Source organism: Aspergillus wentii (assembly GCF_001890725.1).
Source record: "Aspergillus wentii DTO 134E9 unplaced genomic scaffold ASPWEscaffold_3, whole genome shotgun sequence".
NCBI lineage: Eukaryota > Fungi > Ascomycota > Eurotiomycetes > Eurotiales > Aspergillaceae > Aspergillus > Aspergillus wentii.
Window position 1 is genome coordinate 1,909,154 of NW_024467834.1, and position 17,862 is coordinate 1,927,015.

The 17,862-nt window shown below is 48.7% G+C and overlaps 7 protein-coding genes across 7 annotated transcripts; 4 read left to right on the plus strand and 3 right to left on the minus strand.

The window, feature by feature from the left end:
- Nucleotides 1-1,143: 1,143 nt before the first annotated feature.
- Nucleotides 1,144-2,984, plus strand: ASPWEDRAFT_26443 (uncharacterized protein; the record flags this gene model as incomplete). The annotated part of the gene is made up of 5 exons (XM_040832855.1): nt 1,144-1,351; nt 1,405-1,916; nt 1,967-2,077; nt 2,126-2,864; nt 2,914-2,984. The coding sequence occupies 5 exons, from the start codon at nt 1,144-1,146 to the stop codon at nt 2,982-2,984; spliced, it is 1,641 nt and encodes a 546-aa protein (XP_040690692.1).
- A 492-nt stretch (nt 2,985-3,476) lies between these two features.
- Nucleotides 3,477-5,176, plus strand: ASPWEDRAFT_152844 (uncharacterized protein; the record flags this gene model as incomplete). The annotated part of the gene is made up of 2 exons (XM_040829631.1): nt 3,477-3,670; nt 3,728-5,176. The coding sequence occupies 2 exons, from the start codon at nt 3,477-3,479 to the stop codon at nt 5,151-5,153; spliced, it is 1,620 nt and encodes a 539-aa protein (XP_040690693.1). The 3' UTR covers nt 5,154-5,176.
- A 510-nt stretch (nt 5,177-5,686) lies between these two features.
- ASPWEDRAFT_170515 (uncharacterized protein) lies at nt 5,687-7,123 on the minus strand (the record flags this gene model as incomplete). Its single annotated transcript, XM_040830635.1, has 1 exon — nt 5,687-7,123. One exon carries the CDS (start codon nt 7,121-7,123, stop codon nt 5,687-5,689), a length of 1,437 nt encoding a protein of 478 aa, XP_040690694.1.
- A 437-nt stretch (nt 7,124-7,560) lies between these two features.
- ASPWEDRAFT_26446 (uncharacterized protein) lies at nt 7,561-9,309 on the plus strand (the record flags this gene model as incomplete). Its single annotated transcript, XM_040832856.1, has 6 exons — nt 7,561-7,738; nt 7,965-8,153; nt 8,290-8,455; nt 8,509-8,537; nt 8,602-8,624; nt 8,824-9,309. The coding sequence occupies 6 exons, from the start codon at nt 7,561-7,563 to the stop codon at nt 9,307-9,309; spliced, it is 1,071 nt and encodes a 356-aa protein (XP_040690695.1).
- A 150-nt stretch (nt 9,310-9,459) lies between these two features.
- Nucleotides 9,460-13,930, minus strand: ASPWEDRAFT_26447 (uncharacterized protein; the record flags this gene model as incomplete). Its single annotated transcript, XM_040832857.1, has 4 exons — nt 9,460-12,616; nt 12,666-13,467; nt 13,529-13,843; nt 13,921-13,930. The coding sequence occupies 4 exons, from the start codon at nt 13,928-13,930 to the stop codon at nt 9,460-9,462; spliced, it is 4,284 nt and encodes a 1,427-aa protein (XP_040690696.1).
- Nucleotides 13,931-13,932: 2 nt separating this feature from the next.
- ASPWEDRAFT_437545 (uncharacterized protein) lies at nt 13,933-15,102 on the plus strand. The gene has a single exon (XM_040836096.1). It carries the CDS (start codon nt 14,102-14,104, stop codon nt 14,987-14,989), a length of 888 nt encoding a protein of 295 aa, XP_040690697.1. The 5' UTR covers nt 13,933-14,101; the 3' UTR covers nt 14,990-15,102.
- On the minus strand, nt 15,043-17,816 carry ASPWEDRAFT_50364 (uncharacterized protein; the record flags this gene model as incomplete). Its single annotated transcript, XM_040837426.1, has 4 exons — nt 15,043-15,645; nt 15,700-17,020; nt 17,072-17,541; nt 17,595-17,816. 4 exons carry the CDS (start codon nt 17,814-17,816, stop codon nt 15,043-15,045), a joined length of 2,616 nt encoding a protein of 871 aa, XP_040690698.1.
- Nucleotides 17,817-17,862: the final 46 nt, after the last annotated feature.

A 17,862-nucleotide genomic window follows, 5' to 3' on the forward strand; every position in this document is an offset into this window, starting at 1 on the left:
TTTTACGATGAAGTCGGAATATATATATCGTGACGCCTGTCCATTATTTTCCAACTTCTTGGCCCAAAATGTTCAATACTCCGAATGAAATCATAGCATGAATAAAAATAATAAATTCTTTTCTTGGGTATTTATCTAAGCTAATATAATTAGTAAATATCCGACGTGTACGTTGATTTGTCTTGATTGGTCAAGATTCATGTACAACAGAAAATACCAAGAGCATTGGCATGAGCTTGTCTGATCAGTTTCAAGAACATGTTTAAAGCACAGCTGGTGAGAGGCGTAAGTCCTCGCAGTGCATACTCTTTCGAGCACTCGGGCAGCGGTGTAGCATGACATTACGCAGGACAACCCCTCCAAAGTGTCCGGCCTTACATGAACGAACAGACCAATGAGAGTGGATATGGCGACATTGAGGCCGGAGCCAGGTATCCACAGGGCCAGCCCTCCGAACCCCATTCCGAATGCGGTTAAAGCGTGGCCAAGAGATGCATTCCTTCGACAAAAACATGACACTCGGTCCCTCGGACACGTGGACAGTGTTTTGTCGAGTCACAACAGACAATTCGAACGGCCATTTCAGCCCAGTCTGTGTTATTCGTCATTCTGCATATGGAATCAAGGTCTGACTCTCTGTCGATGAGCAAGGCTGAGTGCAGTCTCTGCGTATCCCTGCCCTGTTATTGGCTATCTGGCTAGTTAAATCCGCCTTGGCTTTGTGGCCCCCAAATGCCGCTGATAAGATGGAGCGAAAGGATGCGGCTGTGCTCCAATGAGCCGTCTCGTAGATTGGGGTGTGGGGGGATCGTCGGGTAGCAGCAAGCCCATTGGCTGTCGGGCCTTCTGACCGTCCCGCCCAAAACCCTAAGCAGTTTGCACCATTCTCAGCCCCAACATCGGCACCGAAATAGAATATCAACTGTCAGATCAGGGGAGCAGACAATGAAAACTGCCAGCTGCAGCTTCAAAGCTTGCTGGAGACCCACTGAGCTTGTATTGCGATCTGGTGCTCTGCATGGGGTTGTGGGAGGAAGGATTTGGGATTTAAGGCACCTTATCCCCCGTTCCCAAAATGCTGCATCACAACTCTTTCGAGTATCCTCACTTTCGTTTATATAGGTAACGCCTAAAGTCGTCAAAATGAGTCGACTACGTCTTTTTCAAAGCCCTGTGGCCAAAAACAGGCAAGAGAACCAATCCCTCCTGGCCGGCGAGGATGAGAAGATTTTCGAAGACCCCCGATTCGAACACTATGAAGCAACATCGAACCTGCAGCTCTTCTTCGACTTATTCTTCGTCGCCAATCTGACATCGTTTACCAACGTCCACGAGATCAACGATAGACACAGTAGGTTGTCATTCACCAATCGGCGGGGATAATAACTTACATTGCTCTCTTAGAACTGACCTCCTACATCGGATTTATTGCGCTCCTCTGGTTTACCTGGGCGCAGGTCACCCTCTACGATATCCGCTTCGCAACAGACAGTGTGTTTGAACGACTCGCTCATGCCTGCCATTTCGGTGTCATGGTCGGATTTGCAGTCATCGGCCCTTCATTCTTGGAGACACACGAGGAATGGGGACCTCAACAGCAAATGTCCATCATCCTCATGGCCAGCCGTCTTGTTTTGTTCTGTCAATATGGAGCGGCACTCTGCTTTACCTGGAGATACCATAGAACGCGTACACCCTTGCTTATAATAATGGGCACACTCCTCGTGGCTGCGGCGATCTATCTTGGTATATCGTTTGTATTTTACCGTCATCTTGACTACCATTGCTACATTGTGTGGTACGTTGTGTCTGTCTTGGAGGCGGTGATCAATGTTGGCGTTGCATCATGGTGGCCGGTTGTGTCGCTCTACAAGGCGCATCTTGTGGAGAGAATGACCTGTCTGACTTTGATTATTGTATGTGACGACCTGGCCCCAAAAGAAAGAAGTGAAGCTTACTGGAACAGCTCGGAGAAGGAATCATCGGTCTTACCAAGACAATCGTCAAGGTCGAGACCATGGATAGCAAGTTCACTTCTGCAGACATTGGCATGATCATTTCTGCAGTGTTGATCATTGTAAGCATTCACAGTTATAACTATCGGTCAAGTTGCTAATAATTACAGTACTTTGTCTACCAAATCTACTTTGATAGCATCTGCCTCGAAGCCTTGAGCCACATACAACAACAAATCTGGGGCCTCCTGCACTTCCCCTTCCACCTCGCCCTCTGTCTCATGATGGAAGGCATCAACCAGACTCTCTTATGGTCGCATATCGTCGCCGATTCCAGGACTATCTTCCTTCCCCTCAACACTGCCCTCGACAACGATGCCGCCGCACCAGAACTGAAAACCGTCCTTAACAACACCATCACCTACGTCTATAGCAATTTCGACAGCACCCAAGATGTCTGGGACGACGTCCAGAAGTCGATGAACGAGACTCTCGCCCTTCCTGACTCCGCTGACACTGACGAGGTCCTGGAGACTGCCTTTGGTGCCGTCACGGAGACAATGAAGACGGTCATTGAGGCCTTTGGCTGGGAGATGCCGACAGAGACATTGACTGAGGGTGCCGAGGGGTTCTGGGAGACAGCTCATGAGATCCTGAAGGTGTTTAACCTCACATTCGGCTACTTTGTCATCTGCACCGGTATCATCCTCATGCTCTCCAGCGTCTTCTCCATGCTCGCTTCCAAACACGACAGAGAGCACTACCACCTGCGATATCTCAGCACCATCATCAACAGTGTTGTCGGGTTGGGCATTGCCTTGCTGAGCTGCATGACATTGACCGACAGTGCAGAGACGCTGGGTGCGTCGCCCTGGGCTCTTCCAGGACTTATGCTGATCATGCTAGTTTGTATGTTTCTGACTTTCTATTTAAATATAAATGCTAACCTCTTCTTTAGTGCTGATCATCCACCATCTACCACGAGGACGATATGAGTCTGTGGTGAAGGAACCTGGACCAGAGTGTTGAGGACGCAGTGATATACCCAATTAATTGTGATTTTTAGCGAACATTGTATATTTATACCAATATGAATTAATGACCGCCTTTATGAGGCCATCAACTATAATTTACCAGCTCTCTGATATTCGTAGCAAAGATTAAATGAACGATTTAAGCTGTGAATTTTATATTCATGTATTGTGATACTTATTGGATCTAGTCTGACGGCCTCAATGATTTTTATTTGACATTGTTTGGCTGTCTGAACATAATTATATGCAAGTTTACTGCTTCTTGAATGAATAGATAAATAATGCATTCTCACGTGACATGATCGACATGTCATTTCCCTTGAGTTTATTCTGGTTGTGCTCTGTCCTCGTCTTCTGGTTGGTCAATCTCTTTAGGGCTTCTTTAGCGGGAAGAGCACAAGAAATTTCCAAATAATTTCTGCCAATCTGATTTTTATCCTGACAGTTCACAGCCTCAATATTCAGCTTCATCACCTCGTCTGTCACAATGGAGGCAACTAGCGCCCACAGCCAAGAAGGCCAAGATGACCTTGATCTGCGCAAACTCGGCTACCAGTCTGTGCTGGCCCGTGGATGGAGCGCCTTCGACAACTTTGCCTGCTCATTCTCTGCTCTCAACTGCATTGGCGGCATTCGCGTGCTGTTCTACATTGCGCTGAGTGCTGGTGGGCCTGCTGCCATGTAACCAACTCCATCATCCTGCATATTGTGTTGTTTTAGATCGCTGACGTGCAGCAGGTGGAGCTCTTGGCTCTCCGGTAGTATCCTGTCCATCATCACCGCCGCCACCTTGGCAGAGGCTTGTTCGACCTACCCCGCCGCTGGCTCTATTTACTACTGGGCTTTCCGATCGTGGGGCGGTGGTGGTGTAGGACGTTTTGTATCCTTTTTGGTTGCTGCGTGGACTTTGGTCGCGTGGACGTCCTTCCTGGCGAGTGATTCCTTTGGTGTTGCCAACTATCTCATCTCGGAGGTGGTCGTGTTCAACCCAACCACTTCTTTTCCGCATGAAACATCGGATGTCAAAGCGCGTGCTGTCGCTTGGGCCTTGTCGCTGTTCTTCCTCGCTTTGGCTACCTCGTTGAACTTTTTGCATCCTCGTTCGTATGCTTGGATCTTTCGTGCTGGTCTGATCGTCATTTCGATTGACATTCTCCTCAACTTCATCTGGTTGCCGATCGGAGTATCCAAGACTTACGGTTTCCAATCCGCAGAATATGTGTTTACATCAACATACAATGGAGGAGGGACGAGTGCTGGCCTGAACTGGGTGTTGTCGTGGTATCTGACAGCTAGTTGTCTCGTCGGCCAGGATGCCTCTGGCCACGTCGCTGAAGAAACTGTCGCAGCGAAGAAATCCGCTGCTCAAGGTGTCTTCTGGGCGACTGTTGCCTCTGCGCTGTGTGGCTTCCCGATTATCATTCTGTTCTTGTTCTGTATGCCGCCGATTGAGACATTCTATGACACCACTGTGCCCCAACCGTTTATCAACATGTATGCACTGGCACTTGGGCCACATGCCCACATTGTTGCTACTATCGTGGCTATGATCGGGGCTATCCTGAACACATCAATCTCTCTCGTGGCCGTCTCCAGACTTGTCTTCGCCATCGCCCGTGACTCTGTCTTTCCATTCAGCGACATCCTCTGCCGTGTCTCAAAAGACAAGCAGCCACATAACGCCGTCATCTTCATCTCCACCTGTGCGGCCCTTCTCCTCTGCACTCAGCTACCCTCCCAAGTCGCCTTTTCAAGTCTGACATCCACCTCTGCCGCCGGCTCCATCGCTGCGTACGGCTTGGTCGGTTTCGGTCGTGCATTCATCACTCGCAAGACATTCAAACCTGGCTTTTGGGATCTCGGTCGATTCGGTGTTTTAACTGCTGTTGTCACCTTTATCTGGAACAGCTTTGCGTTTGCCGTACTTTGCGCTCCGCAATATGGTGATGCTGCCATTGCGGAGGATTCGACTCTGTTCAACTATGCCATCGTCATCATGGCGGGTATCACCGTCGTTGCATTGGAGGAATGGTGGCGCAAGTCACAGAACGATTGGTTCGGAAATATCAAGGATATCGACACGAATACCGATGCAAGCGTTGAGCCTGAGCCAGTCTATGAGACTGGAAAGCGGGATGAGCCTTCTTCTGGAATGGCCGTTTAGTGGTTTACCATTCTGTATCGGTGAGTTTGGATGGTACATCGACAAGGTCTCTGTCGAGGACTAGAGGGACTTCATATAGCATGACGGGTGTTCGATGATTGCTTTGGCATGACTCGTTCTGAGAATTACCGTTGAACTTGATCTGGATAATACCAGCGATAAGGACATGCTATTTTTCCTTCTTTTGTACCTCTTCTTCTGCAGTTCCATGCTGGCATCATATGATGCTTGTTGTTCTACTGACCTGCAGTCGTAACTGCCCACCGTGGCTTACCGGTCGTCAGTCATTCCAAACCGCGACATTTCCCAGACGCTACATCGTTAACCTCCGAGTGCGCCAGACAGACCTATCCCAATGCGCCTCACGCCGATTTGCTGAAATCTTCGTGGTATGTAAGTGGATTATTTCCATGTCTCACTTGTAGTGTAGAGGGTCATGCCAATGATGATCACTACCCAGTAGCATGCCAACTTATATATTAAACACGTATACTCGCTAGTATATAACCATTGTGCACAAACACTAAAGCCCACTAGTTGACCCTTCCAGTCAACAAATCAATCATGGTTTGATTACTTGAACTTCGGGCGTAATCTAACGCAGTCTTGCCCTCTGCATCCACCACTTGAACATCAGCCCCATTCTCCACCAGTAAACGGACAACATCCTCCAATCCACAAATCACAGCCATAGTCAACGCCGTACCCCCATTCATCGGGGTGAAGGGCGCATACGGAGTCATCTGATCGTTGAGATGTTTATTCGATCGAACAGCAGCTTCAATCAGAATTTGACAAATTTGAGTCGCTTCTGGGAAAGGATCCCGCGTATGTTTATACCTGAAGAGGACTGCATGTAGAGGTGTCATTCCATTTCGCGGCTTGATGGTGACGTCTGCGCCGTGGCGGAGAAGGAGCTCTACTCCTTTAATTGAGCCAGCGCAAGCAAAATAATGTAGAGGTAGGCTTTCAAGAGCACGAGGTCTACCACCTACAAATTCAGGAATCGTGACTTCGGTGGCGTTGATATCGCCTCCTGCCTCGCGAAACGCGTGGAATATCCTCTCCATTATTTCCCAGCTCAGCTTTTGTGAGCACCCGGCACATCCCAATGCAGACTGTCCCACCGCATCGTGCGGAAGAGGGTTTGCATTGCGGTCAAGAAGCATCGTAACAATCTCATCGTTTCCCTTAGACGCGGCCAGTGTCAACCCTGACAGACCGTGCGTATCCCACCCGGACGCGTCCGCGCCATTTTCAAGTAGAATATGAACGGAAAGAGGGTCATCCTTTCGAATGGCGCGGTGCAGAGCGTCGATGCTATCCGAGGGGGCAAAGACATTGCCTCTCTCGCCGACTTCTGCCCGGATGATTTCGACAATTCTCTGCACAACTTTGCCAGAGCAAAATCCAGCCGCCATCGTGAGGACAGTGAGTCTTCCCCCGTTGATCCCTCCCGTGACAGGTGCATTCTTCTCCATCAGCCAGAGAACCATTTCATCCTGCCTGTGGATGACGGCTCTGGCGACGGGGCTATATCCATCGTGGCAATTGTTAATATCAAGTCCCTTGGACAGGAGCAGCTCCATTAGAGGAATATTCCCAGTCCGAGCAGCCAAATGTAAGAGACTCTCTCTTGGTTTGCCACAGTTAGATAAGACCTCTGCAGACAGTGACTGAAAATAATTCAGAATAACATCTGAATGCCATCTCCCGACGCAATCCGTCCAAGGCAATGGTGGAACTTCCTCCTCCGAATTCTCAGAATAAACAGAGTCGAAATCATCATCATCTGAATCATTGTCTTCATCCTTCTCAAGTGGGATGGGTTCATGCAGAACTTGTTTATAGAGATACGGCGTCACAAGACGCGCGACCCCCTTTTGGGTCTGAATCAACGCTGTCAGACTGGCATTGGGCAGAAAGCTGATCACCCGTAGGGTGAGCTCAGGTGGGAATGAGAAGAGCATTTCGTAGTATTTATGGCATCGATGTGATGCGATGGAGTCGATGGACTTCTGGATTAAATTTGAGCATCACTTTAGCGCCAAGTTAGGGCGAATGCGTGGAATTATATTCACCCGTGATGCTGTACCAGGACTTTTATAGTACTCGTGCTATTCACTTTATAAAATGTTTTCAATCTAAATATAGGTATATAGTAGCTACTTTTACCTGAGAAGTTGGTTTTTTTCGTGCAGGCTTCCTAATATTTTGCATAATTTTGAGAGGGCGATTTTAACCACAGCCGAAAGTTGTGTTGGCCCCTCGGCCAACACACAGTCTATTAAGTAAAATCCGTGACAATCTCCTGGAAGACGACGTTAAATAAATGAATTGAATGGCTATAATTAGTGCACTGTACAATGACCAGCGAGACACACCCTCAAAGCCGATGTCTTCCATAATGGGTCTCAATACAAGGAAGAGGGACAGGGTGGTTGCTATCGGTGCGGCGAAGAATTGTATCACGATTGGGGCCAGTGAAAGCACCCGACAGACTGCATCTACTTATCATGATGCGTGGCCTCTCAACTATCCCCAGCCTCCGATCCGGAATGACAGCATCAGCGGTAATCTCGATGGTATGGCTGCCTTTAGCAGTCCCGGACCGACCAAAGAAGGCCAATTTAAACCAGATGTCGTGGCACCCGGGACCAGCATCCTGTCTACTCGCTCACGAATATCACATCTTGAGCCATAAAATGTTTGGGGAACGGCGAGCGGGGATTGGACTACTTATGGGAGGCATCAGTATAGCCACGCCCCTTGTCTAGAGTTGCGTGGCTGTCCTGCGTCAGGCTTTGATAGATCAGGGCGAACGAGAACCGAGTGCTGCACTCGTCAAGGCACTCTTGATCAACGGTACAGCTGAGCTCATTGGCCAATACAATCCTCCCAAGTCAGGCCCATCACCGAATCCTAATTCCGGCTGGGATCGTGCCGACTTGGCCCACTCGGTGATATTCATGAATCAGCAGAATGCCGGTTACGCCCAGGGTGGTCCCTCAAACAAGGCGAGGACGGAGTCTTCACCATTCGCATCCCCAGCGCGGGGAATAATTTAAGGTGACCCTCGTATGGACAGACCCTGCCGGACCATATCTTCAAAATGACATCAACCTTATTGTTACAGTAAATCAGGAGGAACGACATGGCAATACGGGACTTAGCCAAGGGTTCGACCGTGTTAACAATTTTGAGCAAGTGTACTGGCTTAATGTCCATTCAGGAGAGGCCAAGGTGAGGGTTCAAGCTGATCGTATCACCAAATATGCTCAGAAATATGCCTGTGTCTGGCGGTATGAGTAGGAGTGATAACTGCGTGTCCTCAAATTATCTGTATACATTCAAGTGTCATAACCCTTCTGGAAAGTCCAAGCAGTAAGTATAATAGACTCAACATATCCATGGAACCATATTTAATGCAATTGAACTTTCTTCACAGTGCCAAGAGAAGCTCTACTCAAGGTTCTTTCTTAACCATCCACTGCATCCCATTGGCTACTGGACCCAGTGCGGCTGAAGCGGGGTACAACGAAAACAGAGCGACTGATTTAAACCCTATCCCACTTTGATTTCTTCATTTCCCCCATATCTAACGTCCACCTACAACCGTCAAGGTGGGTTCCTTGGCAGTATTAAATTTAACATATTAATATTTGGACAGATGTGGGCAGAGAGGGCACAGCTCAAGAATACGGCGAAAGAGTACGTCAATAGGTTCTCCTTCTACACCGACAAGGTCAAAGACAGCATCGCCCAGTTCAAGTACGACAACAGGCATAACAAGGCAGCCATCAACTGGGATGAGAAGTTAGCAAAGGAGATCGAGAATCTGAAGAATTCACTCGATCACCAGTGTCTCCAAGACTTCCGCCTAGAGTGGCAGCGGCAGACGTACGGTCTCGACATGGACGAGAAGACTGAACGTCTCGTCCAGCCGAGAGTGGACGAGATGGACGCCAAATTTGTTGAATACATGAATAAGACGGTGGATGGGTTGAAGAAGAAACGAAAGGAGGGGTTTTCGGGGGAATGGGATCTTACCGATTGGCAATATGAGTATCAGCGCTATATGGATGATCTGGTTGAGTATGTTGCAGACATGAACGACGATATCAACGACGACCACTCTGGATCTGAGTCTGAGTGATCGGGCCACGAAGAGCTGTATATTGTAATTATTATAGGCAGGTTATTAGTGCACAATCCACAAACTGCATATATTCGAGCAACATCCACAAGATTCCTCGTGGTGTCGGCCAGAATATCAACGTTTGAATCCCTGTAACAAGACCATTTCTCATTCATTCTCGCGAAGTGGCGAAGGAGGGTCTTCCCAGTCATTCTCGGGGGGCGCGAGTGGATCTTCCCGTTTATTCTCTTCTGTGCTGCCCTTGACAAGCACCTGTGCAGGGTACAGTATAATCTCATCATCCCCCTCACCCAGGTCATTGCCCTTCTTGACAACGAGTGGGAAGAGGACTAACTGAACAACGGCTCTTTGCGCTTCCAGATCTTCATTCGATTTACTGCCCCCGCTGGATTCATTCATGAGAGTTGCATTGAAAAAGATCTGACTGACCAAATTACCCTTGTCGTCAAACTTAGGTTGCAGAGGGGGTAACACGATATATTCAGCCAATTGGGTTCGCATTTCAATTGCCAGTTTAGCTGCGGCCTGTATCACCTCGCAGAGTGACTCGAGAAGTTGCAATTCAACTTCTGTCGGCGGAGGAAGGATAGGACATAATGTGCGGAAAATCTCGTGCGCAACCGCTTCAGTATCAGATTGCACCTGATGGGTAAATGAAGAGGTGTGAGAGGATAATGCCAAAATAACAGCTCGCCAATGGTGGGTTGTTTTAGGTGGTGCAATTGTACCAAGGTGTTTCTCCGCTGTTTTAAGCCTCGTTCTCTGATCACGGTCCATCCCGAAGAGGTAACGTGTAAAGATGAACTCCCACGCCATGCTCATTATGACAGACGTGAAGACCTTTGTTCGGTGGTTATTAAATCCCAACCAAGTGTCAGCAGCTGAGCCATCCAAGATGGCGTTATCAAATCGATGAGTAACTTTCTCCTCGCCCAGGTCACCCAGCAAGAGACATTGACGGTTATCCGAATGTCTTGAAAAAAAAAGAGCCCACTGCTCAATCTTCTCATAAAGTTTTTGGCACTCGGCATCGAAGAAGTCCTCATCACGGTTAGTAATAGCATCTTGACTTAGCCTCTCTGCGAGGAGTTTCTCAACATCCTCCACGCGTCCTTCCGCAGCTGCTTGGTAAAGCTGGGATATCAAAATGGTGACAGGTTCCGGATCGTCAATTTGCAACGTTTGACCAGTGTTCATCGCTGTGGCGTCATCTGAGAAGGTCCTTTGAACCTGATCACCGGCCATAGAAGTAGGGACGATATTTGGACGGGCGCTGGCAATGGAATGCGCCGCATTTCGCTTTCCACGTCTCACCGGGGTCGGGAGTGGAAGCTTAAAGGGAGGCATGGGTTCGCGGGAGTTCTCTACACGAAGTCTCTGGTTGTTAGGACTCTCCGCTCCGGCACTTGCGATGGTTGGGGATGATTTCGCCTGTGTGGTGACTGCGCGTCGGTATTTTTGCTTAAGGAGGAGAGCGTTGATTTCATTCCGCCCGACGGTTGGAACATCTCTATCTGAAATATTACTTTCAAGCCATAATATAGTCAGCCAAAATGGAACCACGTATTGGACGCAAAAGGAATGGGACACGCACTGCTGCATCATGGCGGTTACGTCCTTTAAAATGTCACTGTAAAAGACAAAACGAGCCGGTAGCGATAGCTCATCTCGAAAAAAGCGTTGAATGTCAATCCACGCTTGTTTCCAATTTGCCTCGGCTCTTCGGTGTGGAGAAAGGTCCAAGATATCCTGAAAGGTATAGTACAAGCTTTCGCAGACTAGTTCACGGTCATTCTCCACAGCGTCAAGCTGGTCTTTATAATCACCGCTCACATTCAGCCTTTCCAGGGAATCTAGAGCTGCGTGGATAAAGTCAACGTCCAGAATAAGTCTGGTAATTTCTGCCGCATGTTCCGGTAGATTTTCGCGAAATTTCACAAAGAAAGTCGCAATATAACTAGCAGTTTTAGAGGCTTCATCAAAAGAACTGATTGGCATTGTATTTGCAGGATCTGTCGGAGAGCCAGGGGAGACAAGGCCGACGATCGGACTATCAAAATCAGCTCCTGAAGACACTGAATCTCCATCGTCTGCGGTCATTCTTTCCCAGTCATGATCATTTCGATCGTTGGGAGGGAGGGCAGAATTTGATGAAAGACCCGAATGTGGCGGTATGTCTGGATTTTCGACATCGCTAGCCAGAAATGCATCTAAAGTTGCGAGCTTTCTCTTCTTTTCTTTCTTCGCCTTCTTCTTCTGAGCCGCTGTCATGGGGAGATCTGCTTCTGCTGTTTCTTGGGAATCATGTGCTTCGGTATTGGTAACCCCTGATAACTCCTCTTGAACTAACTTGCCCTCGGCAGCTGCCTGGCCAAGGATGACTGAAGACTCTCCGGTAGTAGTAGGAATGTCCGTGGCTGTATCCACAGGGTCTATACTGGAGCTCTCTGACGATATTTGATGGTGCGAAGGGACATTAGAGGGCGGTCTAGCCGAGGCAGTGTCCTGATCTTTGTACAAGAGCTCCGTATCTTTTTCCAAGCCCCCTGGGAATGCCCATTCATCGAACTCGGGGGTTCTTTGCCCGATCCTTCTTATTTCCCCTGTTTCTTCAGAGCGCTCGTCACTTCCTTTGCTTCCAAAGGACACCGATCTCTCCGATTGCTTTAGTTTGTTCAGCTCGACTTCCCAAGAAGCATCTGATTCAAAGTCGCTGGAGCTCGAGCCTTCCGAGCTGCCCGCAAAATATGCATTATACTGGAAGTATTCAGAGGTAAAATGTCTTTTCTCACAAGATGGCCTCTCTTGATCCGGACTATCTGCTAGACTGTTTTCTATCAGCCAGTCGTAAACTTTGCTGGCGCTGTAGTCGATTCGCTCATCAGTCTCCTGTCCGTTATCATCGGCCCAGGGTAATGCTCGAAGCGAAAAAGAATGTATCTCCCTGGCGATATGATCAAGGAGCATATCTTTGTCCACTTCGCTTTCTTGGCCTTCTGGCCAGTCACACAGTGGACAGGAATTGATCTCCGTAGGAGCGGACCGTTTGCAAACGGTTGTTAAGAGTGATATTTGATCTTGCGGAATAGATGATGCATGAGCCGTCGTCGTGTGTACTATAAAATCGTGTTCGCTGTAAAACTGTACGTTGTCTGAACAGGCAAAGCAAACCCAAAAGTCAAAGCTACGGTGCTCTGTGAGAATGTGTCGTCGCCAGGTTTCCTTCGTGGTGAAGAGAACATCAGGCTCATTGCAACCCGGCAGGATGCAGGTGTAGGGGCTAAGGTCATCCGCGACGTGCTTTCTGTCGCTTATCAGTATCATTGTAGCTAACCAGGAGCTGAGATTCATACTTCCACCGGTTCTTTTCTGCTTGGGCTACGGGATATGTTGCACAGCAACAAGGACAACGAAAGATTTGTGCATCCTTGTTTATCTTTGGAGGTCGCGGGTATTGGAGATCAATCACCGTTGATGACATTACAGTCGATGATGCTGGTGCTGGAACCAGGGCTTCTTTCAAGGCAAAAGAGTTGCTCATTGCTGATGCACTAGTCCCTGTTCTTGTATCCATTGTTCCATTCCAGAGCTTTGAAATAATCGGTCGAGACTTCTGGTTTCCACCGTCATCTGGAGGTGGTTTCGTTATCTCGGGAACTGGCGTTCGATATTGGTGCTCCGTAGTCGCCGGATCCAACCCTTTCGAATGCTGCTGTGCATAGAGGAAGCGATTTCGACGCTTCAAATTACAACGAATCAATCGCCGTTGGACCTCATTTAGTCTTGAAGGGTCGATTTGCTCTTTTGCAAACTCGGGACGGGCAAGCAGAATCGTGGTAAGGTGCTCCTCTAATTCCCGGTGATCCTGAGGGTTGAATCGCTGATCTGCCTTTTGCAGTCGTGAGCGCCTTCCTGATCGGCGAACTGCAACAGCGATCCGAGCAAGCTGGTCAAGCATCATCTCTATGTTATGCATGGCATCGTGCAGTGGGTTGCGTGTCGAAATCGGCCCCGTCTCTTCTGACTGTGAATCTGAAGACGAGTCATCCGACCATGGAGAAAATGGTCGTGCTGGAGGCTCATCCGGAGCAAGGAACCCATCTGCCCCTGCATCACTTTCGAATTCTGTGTTAGAGTCGCTGTTTCCCGAAAGTGCTGCGGCCACCATTAGCGGTTGTCTCGAAGAGCGTGGGGTTGACCCAACCTAGTTGTTTACACTCGTCGACGACATTCGCAATGAGACATAATAGATTCACTATTACCTCGCGCGCTTCGGACCTCCCAGTCAATCTCGCATCGAGCGATGCCCGTTCTCGAGCCGAGGCACCGACGCCAGACACCCACAGGTTGAAATCGGCCAGGCGGTTTTCCGCCCATTCATCCTTCATCAACGCCTCGACTTCGAGGCACTCTGTGAATCTCTGAAGGCACGATGCAGTGGCCTCTGAGATGGCCACACCCACCATATTACCGGCATGGGTTTTCTGTCGCGAGATTTCAGATGGGATTAACACGAGCAGCGTGCAGTTGACTGGAGGGGCATGCAGGTCACGTGTTATGTGTCCTGCATTATTAGATTGACGAATCACAACCACGCTTTCGACGCACAAAAAGACATAGCGCGAGTCCAATCAGAGAAAGGAATACAAATGTTTGCTTTTTCTGCCGGCAGCCTAATAGTTCAGACATACAACCCCTCCACCCCCGCGCTTATTTCTCATGCGCGACACTGTCTCTCTATGTTACACACAAAGATTAGACACCAGAAATACTCCAAAGCATAATAACCATGGCTCATAACCCAACATACTTCCTCGCCCCCAATTTCTTCTTCAAACCAGGAACAGGCCCAATCGCGCTGGGCAACATCATCGCTGACCCGCTACGGCCACACCGTGCGCTCACAACCATCGATGCCACCACGCTGGAGAAGACATATCCACGCATTGAAACAATCACCAATTATGAATATAGCTCTACTCGAAGCAAGAGTCATGACATGTCGATGAGCATCTGGGCACAATTCCTCGACACTGTGACCGCAAAGGTGTCAGGCGAACGAGGTAATAGCATGCAAACAACATATAACATGGATGCGCTAGAGACTCGGTATTTTGTCGATGATCCTACACTTGAGGAAGTTGAAGCTCGTCTTGCGGTTCCTCGCGTGCGGGCTGTTATGAAGGCTAGCAGTATACCGGGCTTCAGACAACCAGTGTATATGATTACCGGATTGATGATCGCGAAAGGATTTTCTGCATCGCAGGAAAAGGGCAAGCATCGGTCCGGTGAGGTGGACGTTGGAGGAAGTGCTCCTACGCCCACTGGTCAGGCAGGAGTGGGGGCCAATGTGACACGGTCTAGCAGCGCCGAGGAAAGTGATGGATGGAAGGCCGGCGAAGATATAGTCTTCGCTTACCAGCTTCTCAAGATCGAGGTGAAGGGGTGGAAGGGGAAAAGGATCGAGTACGATGAGCTGAGTCACGAGGCGGCATATCTCGGCAAGGACGATGATGATGAGGAAGAGGAAGATGAGGATGAAAGTCTAGGAGAGGTCACAGTCAACATAGCAGACGCGCATAATCTGCCCACTTCACGGAGCACAGGTGGATTTACAACGGTGGAGCTGGAAGAGGGAGATCGGACGTTCACATGCATCTCAGCTGTCGATATATAAATCGATATGTAATATTATAGTCGGCTCTATATACACCAAGATATACCCAATTATCAAATATCAAATAGTGCTGCCACAAAAATGGCCCATCGCACGTCATCTGGTTTGCCCATGAGCTTCCACGGCGCCAGATACAAGTAGCGTTCCTTCAGGGTCGCCGAGGAAAGAGCTTTGAACATGGCCAGCATTCCATGACGCGTTCTCATTTTCATGTTGATATAGTCGTATGCGCTTTCCTTTGGCTTGGAGCTGGTATATCCTAGCAGGGTGCCTGCTATACCCGCTGCGACGGCAGTTGCAATCGAGGTTCCAGACTTATATACCTCCGTCATACAATCGCTCAGCCCCGATGATGGGACATCTAAGCCCAAGGTACCAAACACCGTCTCTTCATTGTGACTTCGTGGCGGGTTAAAGTCCTCGAAGTCGCCATTTGTGTTTGTACCGCGGATCGAGATAACGGACTCGTGTCTAGCGGGGAACATTTCTTTGTCATTTGCTCCATAGTTTGATGCCGCTGCAAAGAAGAGAATGGAATCATCGCGTTCGTAGAGGGCTTTGCGGATGGATTTGCTGATGTTAGGTTGGTCTTTCACGTAGCCAAATGACATGGAAATGATGTCGGCTTTGCACTCGCTACTCGCCCAGGAGATGGCCTAGAGTCGAGTCAGTCTCTGGGTCAGAAACAATACATACATGAGGTAGAATACCTGTGCCACGTTCTCGCTTGCCCCTAAGAGGTCATCCGGGTTTTTAGCGACACGCGCTACATATACATGCGCGTCAGGGGCAATTTTCATAATCAGAGATACCAGATGGGTACCATGTCCATGACCATCTTGAAAATCGTCAGACCCATCAGCAAAGTCCCTCCAACCTTTGAGACGAGATTCATTGTCTGGATGTAGGAAAAACGGGGCATTGAAATCACAGCCGGTATCTAGTACGGCGATTCGAATCCGTGTGGTTATAACAGGTGGAATTGTTTCACCCAGCTCGCTGTTCAACCTCCTCATTCTTGAAAGCCATCGTTTTGCATCCTTCTCGCTCTTGGTCAGAAATCTTTTGCTCAATTTCCGTACCGTTGGTGTCACGGGGGCATCATCAACATCCGCGGAGAAATTTTCGGCAGAGATTGACATGGCCTTTTTGGACGGCGCTTCCAGAGGCGGAATTGAGGTCAGCTGTTCCATCCATTTTGTTCCCTGCAGTACTTCCTCGAGTGGAAAGACAACTTTGTCATACAAGATGTTCATCCGTTGCTTGAGGCCCTCCATAAACTCTTTATCACTTTGTCCTCGAATAGAGGGTGCGATATTGAACGTTCCAGGGTCCAAACAGTGGTTTACTGCAGTCAGATAATCAGGATACTCGCAATCCTCCCAGAGTCTCTTGTCCTTTGAGTACTGCAGGGCTAGTAATAAGTCCTCGTTGATTCTTGCTGCTAGTGACTTGGACGAACGATCTTTGTCACTCCTATGAAGCGGAAATCCAATTCCGATCTCGACCAGCATGATACCGAGAGCTCTAATCCTCGGATAGTGATGTATTTCTCCATCTAGATCGCTATATTCGCCAGACTCAGGGTCTTCGTCACCGAAGGAAACTGATAAATAAGGCTTCCAGGCAAAAAATTGGCCTTTTCCGCAGGTACGATCACTTCCGCATTCTTTGACGAACTGTATCGTCTCACTTGTCCACCTGGTCTTCATCCAATCGGAGTCATAGTACTGCCAAACGGAGTATGCAAGGATATAAGCCAGTGCTAGTTTCATCTTTGCCGTAAGATGGAAACGGCTAAGAATGTCAGCAAGCGAAATGCCAGGAACGTGTTCGACTATTTGCTTGAGGCCCTCGAAGCCTGACTTCTTCAGCTCTCCATCTTGGATTGTCAGACAGATGCGGGAATTGGCCTGAAGTCCAATGAGGTTGCAGAATTGGCCATGATTCACTGGCGTCAATTGTGTAGGGCTGTAACCGTTATGTTCATGTTTATCGCCGAATCTGGCAGTTTTCTTTGACTTCCGAGCCCTGGGTATCTCTTAGTCCGTATTCTCAGTGAGAGAGTTTCTCGGTACTTACCATGGAATTCTTAAATGTACATCTTGCCAGCTACTGAACGGAGATCCGATCCACCATGGTGCAGATGAAAACAACATATCAAATTGTGCCAGGCGAGCTTCATTTTCCTGCGGTGGCGGTTGGAGTAACAACCTCACCAAATGATCGCCGTTTACGTTCTGCTTGCTTTTCACGTTGCAGGTGCAACACATATGGTCCCGAAGGACATTATGAGCAAGTATTTTAATGTCTCTTGGATACTCGGTCGGTGCGCTCTTCTTCGTGGTAATTTCTTCCTTGGCTCCGTGTGGTTTTTTATCAATCTTTTTTGCAAATTTCTGTATATGGATGATGAAACTCTCCGTATAGGCAATGTTTGACGTGATATTGAGGAGTCCCTGTTGGATTTCTGCTTGGGCCTTTGGATCTGGGTACACTTGTGCTATACCCTGTAGCAGCGGGTATCCCACTCCTGATTTTGTAGGGGAGCACTATTGTGAGATTAGCTGGAAGTACACAAGTTCACCAGCGATGCAAAACTCACACTACAGATCCCTTCAACCTCCCTCAACAGCTTTGAGATGCGCACCCGCAACTGCTCCTCCTGATCCAGACCCGCCCTGTCAAGGGATTCCGCAACCAAGAACAACTCCGCACCCAGGCGACCGCATATCTGCCGCTTGTACTGCACGCCCAGCACCAAGGCGATCTCAGCCACTCGGACGATGGCAGTCTGTGCGAGGTCTATCGGATCGATCAAGGCCATATTCGAAGCATAACTGCTGTCTGACTGTGCGTTGCAGGTTGTTCAT